The sequence below is a fragment of the Corythoichthys intestinalis genome, chromosome 5 (assembly GCF_030265065.1).
Source record: "Corythoichthys intestinalis isolate RoL2023-P3 chromosome 5, ASM3026506v1, whole genome shotgun sequence".
NCBI classification, from domain to species: Eukaryota; Metazoa; Chordata; class Actinopteri; order Syngnathiformes; family Syngnathidae; genus Corythoichthys; species Corythoichthys intestinalis.
The window spans coordinates 11780746-11794134 of NC_080399.1; the positions used below are offsets into that span (position 1 = coordinate 11780746).

The following is a 13389-nucleotide window of genomic DNA, read 5'->3' on the forward strand; positions in this document are numbered from 1 at the left end:
TATATATATATATATATATACTGTATATATAAGGCCAACAGTGCGCCTTATATACAGGTAGTCCCCGGGTTACGAATGAGTTTCGTACCTACTACGCCGGCGATTGAACTCAAATTTCTGCGTAAATCGGAATTAACCCTCTAAAAATTCAAAATAACTAGCCAAAAAGTCCAAAAGTATTGTATTTTGTTTAATGGTGGAGGATACACTGCCCTCTGGTGGCAGAGTTGGGTCTGGCTGGACTGTTGTTCAGTAATACTTCCATATAGGTAACAGGAGCACTCAAACGTCTCACATGGAAAAAGGATAGCTGCACTCTGGTTTGGCCCACTTTAGGCTGTGAGCTGCTTCAGCTAATACTGTAGATCTTTGTGTTTTGTTTGTGTATACACTTGTAATTAAGTTTAGAGCTACAGTTTGAGGAGTTAAGTGTGAGCGATTTGTTATGACAATTGTAAATATGTTAGCATTCGTAGCATTTAAGATAGTGGACTTTTATGAAGCAAATTAGGATCAGACTAGATGGACGTTTGGCCACCAATCATTTTGTGTTGAATGTTTTATTGTTAAAATGTGTGTTGTTTTTAACAGACGTGTACATACAGTGGGGCAATAAGTATTTAGTCAACCACCAATTGTGCAAGTTCTCCTACTTGAAACAATTAGAGAGGCCTGTAATTGTCAACATGGGTAAACCTCAACCATGACAGACAGATTGTGTGTGTGTGTGGGGGGGGGGGGTCAGATTGTTTGATTTTTAAAGAATTTATTTCCAAATTAGAGTGGAAAATAAGTATTTGTTCACTTACAAACAAGCAAGATTTCTGGCTGTCAAAGAGGTCTAACTTCTAAAAAGGTATAACGAGGCTCCACTCGTTACCTGTATCGGTATAAAAGACACCTGTCCACACTCTCAGTCAGTCACACTCCAAACTCCACTATGGCCAAAACCAAAGAGCTGTCGAAGGACACCAGAGACAAAATTGTAGACCTGCACCAGGCTGGGAAGACTGAAACTGCAATAGGTAAAACGCTTGGTGTAAAGAAATCAACTATGGGAGCAATTATTAGAAAATGAAAGACATACAAGACCACTGATAATCTCCCTCAATCTGGGGCTCCATGCAAGATCTCACCCCGTGGCATCAAAATGATAACAAGAACGGTGAGCAAAAATCCCAGAACCACACGGGGGGACCTAGTGAATGACCTACAGAGAGCTGGGACCACAGTAACAAAGGCTACTATCAGTAACAAAATGCGCCGCCAGGGATTCAAATCCTGCACTGCCAGACGTGTCCCCCTGCTGAAACCAGTACACGTCCAGGCCCGTCTGCGGTTCACTAGAGAGCATTTGGATGATCCAGAAGAGGACTGGGTGAATGTGTTATGGTCAGATGAAAGCAAAATAGAACTTTTTGGTAGAAACACTGGTTCTCGTGTTTAGAGGAGAAAGGATACTGAATTACATCCCAAGAACACCATACCCACTGTGAAGCATGGGGCTGGAAACATCATGCTTTGGGGCTGTTTTTCTGCAAAGGGACCAGGACGACTGATCTGTGTAAAGGAAAGAATGAATGGGGTCATGTATCGAGAGATTTTGAGTGAAAATCTCCTTCCATCAGCAAGGGCATTGAAGATGAGACGTGGCTGGGTCTTTCAGCATGACAATGATCCCAAACACACAGCCAGGGCAACAAAGGAGTGGCTTCGTAAGAAGCATTTCAAGGTCCTGGAGTGGCCTAGCCAGTCTCCAGATCTCAACCCCATAGAAAATCTTTGGAGGGAGTTGAAAGTCCGTGTTGCCCAACGACAGCCCCAAAACATCACTGCTCTAGAGGAGATCTGCATGGAGGAATGGGCCAAAATACCAGCAACAGTGTGTGAAAAGCTTGTGAAGAGTTACAGAAAACGTTTGGCCTCCGTTATTGCCAACAAAGGGTACATAACAGCGTATTGACATGAACTTTTGGTATTGACCAAATACTTATTTTCCACCATGATTAGCAAATAAATTCTTTAAAAATCAAAGAATGTCATTTTCGGGGTGGTTAACATTCTGTCTCTCATGGTTGAGGTTTACCCATGTTGACAATTACAGGCCTCTCTAATATTTTCAAGTGGGAGAACTTGCACAATTAGTGGTTGACTAAATACTTATTTGCCCCACTGTATGTGTGTCACAGCTTTGACAACTTGTCAAAAGTGAAGGAAGTAAAAAGCTTAAAAAAAAAACAATTACTTTGTTTGCCATCTGTCAAGCTGAACCACTTCACATTTAGTGAGGCCAGAAGTCATGTTAATAAAGTAAAAAAAATAAAATTAAAAAAAAATACCATCAGTTACAATTCGGTACTTTTTGTGGCCCAAAAAATAAAACTGGAGACAAAATGGCGGACGAGACTCCAGCGTCGTAAAGTCGAAATTAATTCAAGTACGTTGTAACCTGAGGACTACCTGTATTGGTTAATCATGAAATGACATTACGTTTAGCGCAGTTCCATCTAGTGGATGCATAACGCAACCCCAACCACTACTACTACTACTACTACTGCGCCTTATAATGCGCTTCGCCCTATATGTATAGGCCTAGAGTGCAGAAAATACAGTAATTGACTAATTGATTATGAGCCAGCAGAAGAGCTTAGAGAATTGATAAGTTGCATTTTAATAATATAATTATATACTATATGTAATTATAATGTTGATACCATTCACTATTTGTTAAGAAATGATTGAATAACACACATGAAAAAGGTTGATTATTCATCAAAATATTGCTTGAGTAATTGATTTTAAACAGACAAATCAATCAACTGATTTTTATGAATTAAAGCAGTAAATCAGTGGTTTTCAAATTGTGGTACCAAAGCCATTAGTGGTAATATAGATTCCTCTAGTGCTATGTGAATTATAGCTTCCAACTGTCCAGAATGTCACAGTGCCTTGAACTTCTTTTAAATCCAGTAACATACATTAATCTTCTACCATTACCTATGCAGTTACCCGACCAGTGGGACCCGCATGGGAGCCCCCAGGCTAACCTGTCCGGTCCCGTCCTGCCTCCGGGTACGCCCTTCCCTAACCAGCCGCAACACCGCACATCCGTGCCGGACTCCACCGAAGGCTTCGACCTGAACAAACCGGATCCCTATGACCTTTACGAAAAGTCCAGAGCGCTCTATGAGAGTCGACGTGAGTTTGTTGAATCAAGGGGAGCACAGGGGGCGGCCGATCGAATGCGCAGCTGGGTCAATGCTGTAATGTGTGTATCAGGTCCGGAATACGAAGAGGTGGAGGTGCACCTGCTGAGGGAGAAGACCGGCTTCGGCTTCCGCATCCTGGGGGGAGACGAGGCCGTGCAGGCTGTGAGTCCGGACGCCCGTGACAAGGCTCGTATGGGACGGGCTGGACCTCACGCATACTTAAATATTATACACCTTTACATCGTCTTAAAGGGACAAACACGGAGTATATTAACCTTAATGTGACAAACGGTTACTCAGAATTTTTTCAATCTCTGCAAATTGAGGAAATCATTTTTAAACGCAAAAAAATGACGCCGCTTAGGAGCGCAAACATTTTGTGATGTCAGTTATACCTACGCTCATAAACACTGATAGAATTAAGGAGAGGTGCATGTGATAATGAATATTAATGATGTCAGAAGAGGGGCAGGCAATCTGTTGTACTTGCATTTGATTGGCTAAAATAGTTCCAGCATATAGGGTTGCCACTTTCTCTTCTATTACACGTCAGGAAAATGAAATTCTATGTTTTTACCATTTATTGATGAATAATCTTTACCTGGGATGCATATGTTAAAGAAGTTGTCTGTCCCTTTAATGCTCACTTAACCTGGCAGTGAATAATCAGATTTGAAAACAGTGCCACTGACTACTAACGTAATTTTCGGACTATTAGCCACTGCTGCTTTCCCAGTTTTGCTGCAGATTACAGTCCAGTGTGTCTTATTTATGGATTTTTGCAAACTAATGTATTTCATTTTAAATAGCCCAAAATAAAATGCGGACACCTCCGGCTTATAATCCAATGCATCTTATTTATGAGTTTTTGCAGACTAATGTATGTTGGTATTTATATATCCAGAGCTGGGTAGAGTAGCCAAAAATTTTACTCAAATAAGAGTAGCGATACTTAAAAAATATTACTCAAGTAGAAGTAGTCATCCAAAAATATACTCAAAGTAAAAAGTATTTGGTGAAAAGAATACTCAAGTAATGAGTAACATTGTGAGTAACTGCTTAAGATGTTTGATTTTTTTATTATTATTTTTTATTCCTCATTACAATTAACTATACCAACTGCTGTTATTATACTGAACTGTACAATAACCCATTACATACCCACATTAAGCGAGAAAAAAAACCATTGAATTCTGAGGGAAAAAATTACAGTAACGAAACATCATTCATCCAAAGAGCAGGACTGCCCTCAAGTAGAGAAAATAGTTCCTAGTTTGAATAGTTGAAGGGGGGCCGGTGAGGAAATACGGTACAAAGTCAAACGTTTCTTATTATCGACATCTTAATACGCTATTGTTTAGCGTCAACTGGATTAATTACCTCATTACTATTCATCCTTCACGCAGCCGATGTAAACAGAAATGTCGTTTGATCCATCTGCAGGCGACCAGGAGATCATGATTTTACGACAAAAGTTACCTAGTGTTGCTTTACTATACAGTAAACTACAAAAGCTGGTTTAGCTTCAACTACTTGTAAATTACAAGTTACTCATACAACAGCTGGATCTAAACATTCATTTCACAATAGTTCGTTTTGGGGTTTTTTCCTCTCCATAAATTGATTATGATTTGGTCGCAGGTTTGGTCAGTAAAGTCACATCAGAAAACTGATGCACCCCCAAGAAAGAAAAAAGTGAGAGGCTAACTTTTAATGAATTTTGACCATTTAACTCCTTCTTGCCAAATGTATCACATTTGATACTTAGAATTTCATGATTTGAGACTAATACAGAATTTTGAAATGTCTTTCTTTAGAAAAAAAATAATGGATGCAAGTCAACTCATGCATCTGCAGGTTCCATGAGAAAATAAAAACAGGATTTAGCAAGGGTTATAGATAGAGATGTCCCGATCGATCGGGATGCCGATCGATTGGGTCCGATCAAGTCATTTTCAAAGTATCGGAATCGGCAAAGAAAATATCGGACATGCCTTTTTTTAATATACAGTGGTACCTCTACATACGAATTTAATTCGTTCCAGGACCTTGTTTGTAAGTCGAAATGGTCGTATGTCGAGCAGGATTTTCCCATAGGAATACATTATAATTCCATTAATTCGTTCCAAAGCCTAAAAACATATACTAAATTCTTAATAAATACTGCTGGCACTGTTACAAATGGCAATTAAACATAGAAAAACAAATAAGTTATAAATAAATAATTCAGAATAATATAATAATAAGAAGAATAATTAATAATTATTCCTGTAAATAATGTAACGAATCGGATTCTAATATGGCGGACACTTTTTACTGTCCCTGAACGCACCGCGAAGTAAGATAGGTCGGTGCGGTAGAGATAATACTTTCGTTTTCTTGAGAGCAGTCAACTGCTTAAGACAATGGGCGTTTTGTGTTGGATAAGTTCTTAAATTAATGATAAAAACGTGACGAAGCTGGCGATTTCCTTGGCAATGTTACCACAATGATAATTTTCACCTTAACTTATAAATAGTGGCGAACGGTGGTCGGAAGAGGACCACGGAGCTGTATTGTTGAGCCAGTTCAGGCTTTTTACTGTCCCTGAACGCACCGCGAAGTGAGATAGGTCGGTGCGGTAGAGATAATACTTTCGTTTTCTTGAGAGCAGTCAACTGCTTAATGGGCGTTTTGTGTTGGATAAGTTCTTAAATAAATGATAAAAACGTGACGAAGCTGGCGATTTCCTTGGCAATGTTACCACAATGATAATTTTCACCTTAACTTATAAATAGTGGCGAACGGTGGTCGGAAGAGGACCACGGAGCTGTATTGTTGAGCCAGTTCAGGGACACGCACCCCAAGCTCATATTTTTCTATAACTTGCATCTTCATTTCAAAGGTAAGCATCACTTTTTTCCTTGTTTCTCCAACTGTATCAACTTTTTTTGAAAACTGTGTTGATTTCTCACACAAGAAAATCCACCGTGCGTTCGTTTGCAGTGCTGTCATGTCGTCGTATTTCGAGCAACTCGTCGGATGTAGAAACAAATGGCGGCTCAAATTTTACGTCGGATGTCGAAAAGATCGTGTGTCGAAGTGATCGTATGTAGAGGTACCACTGTATATATATATTTTAATTAAATCGTTTTAAAATTGTATTTAACGTTAAAGACATAATGTGTTACACTCTCCCAGAGTCTTTAGTTTAAGCTTATGGTAGGGGCGAGAATTAATATTTTTTACATTTATCACGTTACAATATTTATCGCAATTAACGCATGCGCTGCACGACCCACTCACGCATTGTCGCGTTCAATCTATAATGGCTCTGTTTTACCTATATATAGAGCTGCAAGGCAGCGTAAACTGAGTAGAGTGAATTTTGACAGCCTTTGGAGCCTTTTTTTAATTGGCTAAAGGCTTACATTCCCTCTCTCATCAATTAGAAACATCGTGGGAAGCAATGTGGGAAAGAAAGGTAGTAGTTGATCTTTTTCTTAACACCCTATGTTATTTCCCAACGCAGAGAAGATATGTCAATTGGTACCACAACGCACAGTCATGGTTGCACTTCCCATCATGCATTTGGGCAGAAGTTAAATGGCTACAGTAACATTTACTGAAAGCTCAACAAATACACTAGATGGCAATATTTAGTCACAATATACAAAGTCACATTTATCCTTTAAGGATTACAAGTCTTTCTATCCGTGGATCCCTCTTACAGAAAGAATGTTAATAATGTAAATGCCATCTTGAGGATTTATTGTCATAATAAACAAATACAGTACTTATGTACTGTATGTTGAATGTATATATTCGTCCGAGTTTTATTCATTTTTTTCTTAATGCATTGCCAAAATGTATATGATCGGGAAAAATTATCGGGAATGATTGGAATTGAATTGGGAGCAAAAAAAAAGCAATCGGGAAATATCGGGATCGGCAGATACTCAAACTAAAACGATCGGGATCGGATTGGGAGCAAAAAAACACGATCGGAACAACCCTAATTATAGATTATTAGAGCGCTTATTGCACATATTTTTTTTTTTTTTCTTTTTTTACAAATTTGAAAAAAAGGTTTCAAATTTTGTAATCCTCTGACAATTGCTTCCTTTTGCAGGCATTATTAAACATCTGATTTGCAATGCAAAGCGCCCATCTACTGTTGTTATTCCTAAATGTATCCATTATTTTTATAACGGGTTCAGATTAGTATTCAATTCATACATTAATTTTGAAACCTCAAGAATGAATGATCATGGTTCAGGGCCATTGACGGTGATTCGACGTCCAATCCATTTTGACTGGGAGGGCTGCCAGCGATCATTCACTGCCAGCCTCTCCCAGTCAAAATAGATTAGAAGTCTGTCGCCATCAATGGTGTTGGCATTTGAACTCTTAGCCAAACGCCGTGCGTTCATGTTTTTGTAACCACTATCGGACTCCAAGAACACTAACTTTGATAATCCAAAGAAAAGCTCTAACAACGACTTTCAACAAAGTAGACCATATAATCCAGGTCAAGAACAGTAAACAAAAAAATAACGAGAACAACAATGAAAACTGTCAGACAAACAGAGGGGAAAAAACTGGGCCCAGAGTCCCACTCTAGCAGCATCCTGAGAAGTGACAACCTCTGACGAACAGGAATGATGTCGGGAACACTCCTACAACCGGTGTCGGCCGATGCCGACCAAAAATGATGTAATGTCCGGGTTATAAAATCACACCAGCGACACTCTGTCAAAGTGTCCAACCCACGTCATTCCCGGGATAGCTCTCCTTGCGTGAAAGCAATGACACGATGAAATCCCGAGTCACTTTACACGGGAATTTACTGTGTGTGAAAGGGGCTTTAGTCATTCATTGCCTGCATAAAGGGCCCACACAAACATTCCTTCTCATGCATTCATATTTTAGATGTATTTTATTGTTGATTACACTATGGTTCTAATAATATTTTATTTTATACTAAAACAATAGAAGTAAGAATGTATATGATTATCGATTGTCATTTTAGCAAAAATACTATTTTCTTTCAACGGCAATCAAAGGGTTAACTAAAACTACAGGTGCTTGCGTAAATGTCATCAGAAAAATACTCATTTAATGTCACCTTCGTCCTTGAACCCCCTTAAACAGATTGTGATCGGCGCCATCATCGAGAACACCCCCGCCGAGCGCGACGGGCGGCTGCGGCCGGGGGACGAGCTCATCTCGGTGGATAAAAACGTGGTGGCCGGGAAGCCGCACAAGTACGTCATCGACTTAATGCACGCCGCCGCTCGCAACGGCCAAGTCAGTTTGACCGTGAGGAGGAGGCTCCACATGCCAGGTTAGAATCGCTGTTCGGATTTGGAAAGGCTCACTTTTAAAGTGCCGGAAATTGATTATTGAATGCGGTTCTTCCAGGCGAAGTGTGCCCCGTCAATGGTCGAAGCCCCAGTTTAGTGTCCACTCAGCACAGCTCGCCCCGCAACGACGCCTTGTCGCCGGGCGCCGCCGCGGTGACCGTGACCTCGGAGGGCTCAGCGTTGCACACCAGTGACGTTCTCATTCAGCGCAAGGAGAACGAAGGCTTCGGATTTGTCATCATCAGCTCCCTCAACAGGCCGGAGAACGCCGCCATCATAAGTAAGATGATCTACTACCAATCACCTACAGTGGGGCAAATAAGTATTTAGTCAACTACCAATTGTGCAAGTTCTCCTACTTGAAAAGATTAGAGAGGTCTGTAACTGTCAACATGGGTCAACCTCAACCATGAAAGACAGAATGTGGGAAAAAAAAAAAAAAAAAAAAAACATTGTTTGATTTTTAAAGAATTTATTTCTAAATGATTGTGGAAAATAAGTATTTGGTCACCTACAAAGAAGCAAGATTTCTGGCTGTCAAAGAGGTCTAATGTCTTCTAACGCGGTCTAACGAGAATCCACTCGTTACCTGTCTTAATGGCACCTGTTTTAACTCATTATCGGTATAAAAGACACCTGTCCACAACTTCAGTCAGTAACACTCCAAACTCCACTGTGTCCAAGACGAAAGAGCTGTCGAAGCACACCAGAGACAAAATTGTAGACCTGCACCAGGCTGGAAAGACTGAATCGGCAATAGGTAAAACGCTTGGTGTAAAGAAATCAACTGTGGGAGCAATTATTAGAAAATGGAAGACATACAAGACCACTGATAATCTCCCTCGATCTGGGGCTCCATGCAAGATCTCACCCCGTGGCGTCAAAATGATAACAAGAACGGTGAGCAAAAATCCCAGAACCACACAGGGGGACCTAGTGAATGACCTACAGAGAGCTGGGACCACAGTAACAAAGGCTACTATCAGTAACACATTGCGCCGCCACGGACTCAAATCCTGCACTGCCAGACGTGTCCCCCCTGCTGAAGCCAGTACACGTCCAGGCCCTTCTGTGGTTCGCTAGAGAGAGAGGGTATCGGCAGATTCCGAAAATCAGGTGACTGACTAGGGTGCAAAAAGATGTGATTGGGACATCCCTATCTTTAACATTCAAACTGCAACAACAACAAAAAAACTTTGTCAAGCCCCTGTATCTACCAACCTATCTACCTACTGCAGGGGTCCCCAAACTTTTTACTTTGAGGGCCAAATAACTTTTCCCTTCTCTGATGAGGGGCCGGGGTCAGTTTGTAACAAAAGGTGTGACGATTGCAGGAGTGCTTAAATGTAAAAATGTATTGTTTTTAGAAAGCCACAATCAAATAACCCTTTCTGGATTCTTCACAGAACAAAAGTAAATAATATAATGTAATATAATATAATATAATTGTTGAGTTAATTATCGAGGGTTGATTGAATATTTGCTTGATTGATTGAATATTTGCTTGTGCTCATACATACCTAATACATACATAATACATATTGCCATATTTTTTCTTATTGATATAACCAGTAAATGATTATTGCTTGCTATACTAGGTTGTAGTATAATGTTTAAGTGTTACAAAGAGTAAAGAGGGTCGGGATGACAACTGCCTTGCTTCATGGCCGCATCATTGCGTAACTAGACCTTCCGGGACATCTTCAGCCCCTGGCGTCTAGACTTTCTTCTAGACCTTCGAGGACAATTTTCCATTCAAGGACATTTTCCATGGCCGCAGCGTTGCATAACTGAAGTGTCTGGGTCATTTTGACCACTTTACCTGTGCCCTTGCTTACACACGTGTATTTAGTTAGTTCCACCTACATGCTCACATATAGCCGACCAAAATCACATGGGTGTCTCCAGCTTGCTTTCCCCCTCCCTTCAGGGCGGCACCCTTCTGTGTTAGGACAAACCCCTAATAAAAAGAGCAAGGAGGGTTTTTTCCTTAGATCAATTTTGGTGACTATACAGCGTAATCTAGCATTTCTCTGTCTGGTCCCTCTTTGCTCTCCTTGGCCAAGAAAACTGAGCGTCTTCTCTCCTTATTTTTGGGTAATTTTACAAATGTCTACCTAAGGGTCTATTTTTGAACTTGAGAATAATAATAACACTATTAATTAAATAGATAATAACCAAATAACCCTCTCTGGGTTCTTCACAGAAAAAAGCCAGGAAATAAATAACACTATTGAGGAAAAAAAAAAAATATATATATATATATATATATATATATATATATATATATATATATATATATATATTGTTCAGGGGCCGGACCAAATGTGGAGGAGGGCTGTATCCGTACCCGCGGGCCGTAGTTTGGGGACCCCTGACCTCTAGTATCTGTCCAACCTGTATACACTAAACTTGGTCATTATCAAATTACAGTTAATGCTATAAATATGGTAAAACGACAATACACCAACATCCAACCTTGCGTGTTTGTATATTTACCGTACTTGTTTGTAATGGCACTTGTTTCCTCTTTTTCTAGCTGTGCCCCATAAAATCGGACGTATAATTGAGGGCAGCCCTGCAGACCGATGCGGCAAACTAAAAGTGGGCGACCGGATCTTGGCGGTAAACGGCCAGTCCATCATCAGCATGCCGCACGCCGACATCGTCAAGCTCATCAAAGACGCCGGCCTCACAGTCACACTGCATATCATACCAGAGGAAGGCAAGTGTTTTCATTTGACAGAAGAATGAGCAATATATTTCGTTATATAAATATTCCTATGTACTAATCAGGGGTTAGTGAATGAGATGATGATTACTAAGCCTCCCCTACAGGCTCCCAGTCTGGCCCTGGCTCAGAGAAGCAGAGCCCCATGACCCAGAAACATGGCACCCAGCCCACGCCCGTAGCCCCGACAAGCCAAGGCGGCGCCCCGCTGCCCGGTCAGACGGCCCCACAGCCGGGTCAAATGGCTCTTCAGACCGGCCAAGTGTCCATGCAGCAGGCTCAGACGCCAGCCCAGACCGGCCAAATCCTCATTTGTCCTCCGGCACCCGCGGCATCGCACCCGGCGCCGGCAGGGACGCAGCAGAGCCCCGTCAGCCATCCTTCTGGACTCCCGCCGCAGCTCTATCTACACGACGGAAGGTATGACGGAATAATCCGGCCAGCTGGGCTTCCCTGTCTAGCGCACCTTAAGACCCTCAAAAATAAAAGCAGATGAGTATTTATGCAACGAGGGCGATACAAATTTGTCGCTTGTAGCTTTGATAAGCTTAACGCCTCTTGTGGGCTTAACTCTAAAATCCAGGAGCACTTAAAAGAGTAAACTTGATATTAAATGCTGCGTTTTCTACTGTATAAGACGGACTAGAAAATGTTTATTCTGTTGTTTATTCTGAATCCCAAAGTAAAGCAATTTGGCTCATAGGTTTCTATGTGTAAAGGACTATAAATTAGAATTGCCACTATGTCACCAAACATGAGGAAAAAAGAGAATTTGACTGACAAGAACATGTGCATGAGTTGGATGCTTGGTGGGCAAGTCATTTAATGTTGTTTTCCCACCAAAGAACCCTTTGTCAGGAAAGTGTTTTTTTTTTTTTTTTTTTTTAATGACATAACCCTAGGTAGACCCCTCAATTATGATGTTATTTTACTTTTTATCAATCATGATCGTATTTTTATTAGGGCTGTCAAACGATTAAAAGCTTAAAAATTAATTGATCGTAATTAATCGTAATTAATCGCAATTCAAACCATCTATAAAATATGCCATATTTTACTGTAAATTATTGTTGGAATGGAAAGATAAGACACAAGATGGATATAAACATTCAACATACGGTACATAAGTACTGTATTTGTTTATTATAACAATAAATCAACAAGATGGCATTAACATTATTAACATTCTGTTAAGGCGATCCATGGATAGAAAGACTTGTAGTTCATAAAAGATAAATGTTAATACAAGTTATAGAAATTTAATATTAAAACCACTCTTAAAGTTTTCGTTTTAGTGAAATTTGTAAAATTTTCAATCAAAAAATAAACTAGTAGTCCGTCATTGTTGATGTCAATAATTACACCATGCTCATGGGTGCTTAAGCCCATAAAATCACGCACACAAGAGCCAGCAGAGGGTGACAAAACTCCAAAAAACACAAGTAACAAGTTGGCATTTGAGCGGGGCATTTGTGTTAATTGCGTCAAATATTTTAACGTGATTAATTTTAAAAAAACAATTACCGCCTGTTAACGCGATAATTTTGACAGCCCTAATTTTTATATATGGCAGAAAAAACACTCAGGTGACTTGAAGTTCTGCTCTTAGACCCCCAATTTTGCCAAATTTCAAAATTGTCCGAAATGCATCTGTGATACATCATTGGAAATCTTAAAATCTCAATTTTCTGGGGGAAGAAGAATTTTGAACAGGAGGGCATTAAAAAAAAAAAAATCTTATACAGCAAAACCCTCACTGGAGGTAAGAGCATGAAAGAGCACAATTAAAGACGCCATGATTTGAACGAGATATTGTCACGCACTTACCGCCAAACTCCCATGTGGCATGTATCACCGAGTGGCAAGACACAGCTGTGAATGGCCAAAGCCGGATTTTGGGGGGATTTTATGGGTGAAACATGGTCATACAGCAAGGGTTGCGATGCAGAAATCGCAGACATCGAGGAGTGGTCGAGATTTTCTTTTTCATATATTTACCCTTTTAAAGTTTTTTTTTTTTTTTTTCTATGTTTGGATCGATTATCATCTAACATATTGGGGAAAATGTGTCAGTAACAAAAAAAAATTACAATCAAGCAATAGT

General features: G+C 40.2%; 1 protein-coding gene across 9 annotated transcripts in view; it reads left to right on the plus strand.

Annotated features, from left to right (window-relative positions):
• Window positions 1–13389, plus strand: part of LOC130916723 (membrane-associated guanylate kinase, WW and PDZ domain-containing protein 2-like) — a 368356-nt gene that overhangs the window by 326795 nt on the left and 28172 nt on the right. For 4 of the 9 annotated variants that reach the window (XM_057837639.1, XM_057837641.1, XM_057837646.1 and 1 more), the window contains exons 13-17: window positions 3006–3395; window positions 8343–8535; window positions 8613–8834; window positions 11094–11279; window positions 11393–11705. In XM_057837639.1, coding sequence (XP_057693622.1) covers window positions 3006–3395; window positions 8343–8535; window positions 8613–8834; window positions 11094–11279; window positions 11393–11705 — 1304 coding nt within the window. The remainder of the gene's footprint in view (window positions 1–3005; window positions 3396–8342; window positions 8536–8612; window positions 8835–11093; window positions 11280–11392; window positions 11706–13389) is intronic. The other 5 variants (XM_057837643.1, XM_057837648.1, XM_057837640.1 and 2 more) reach the window with 3 other exon arrangements.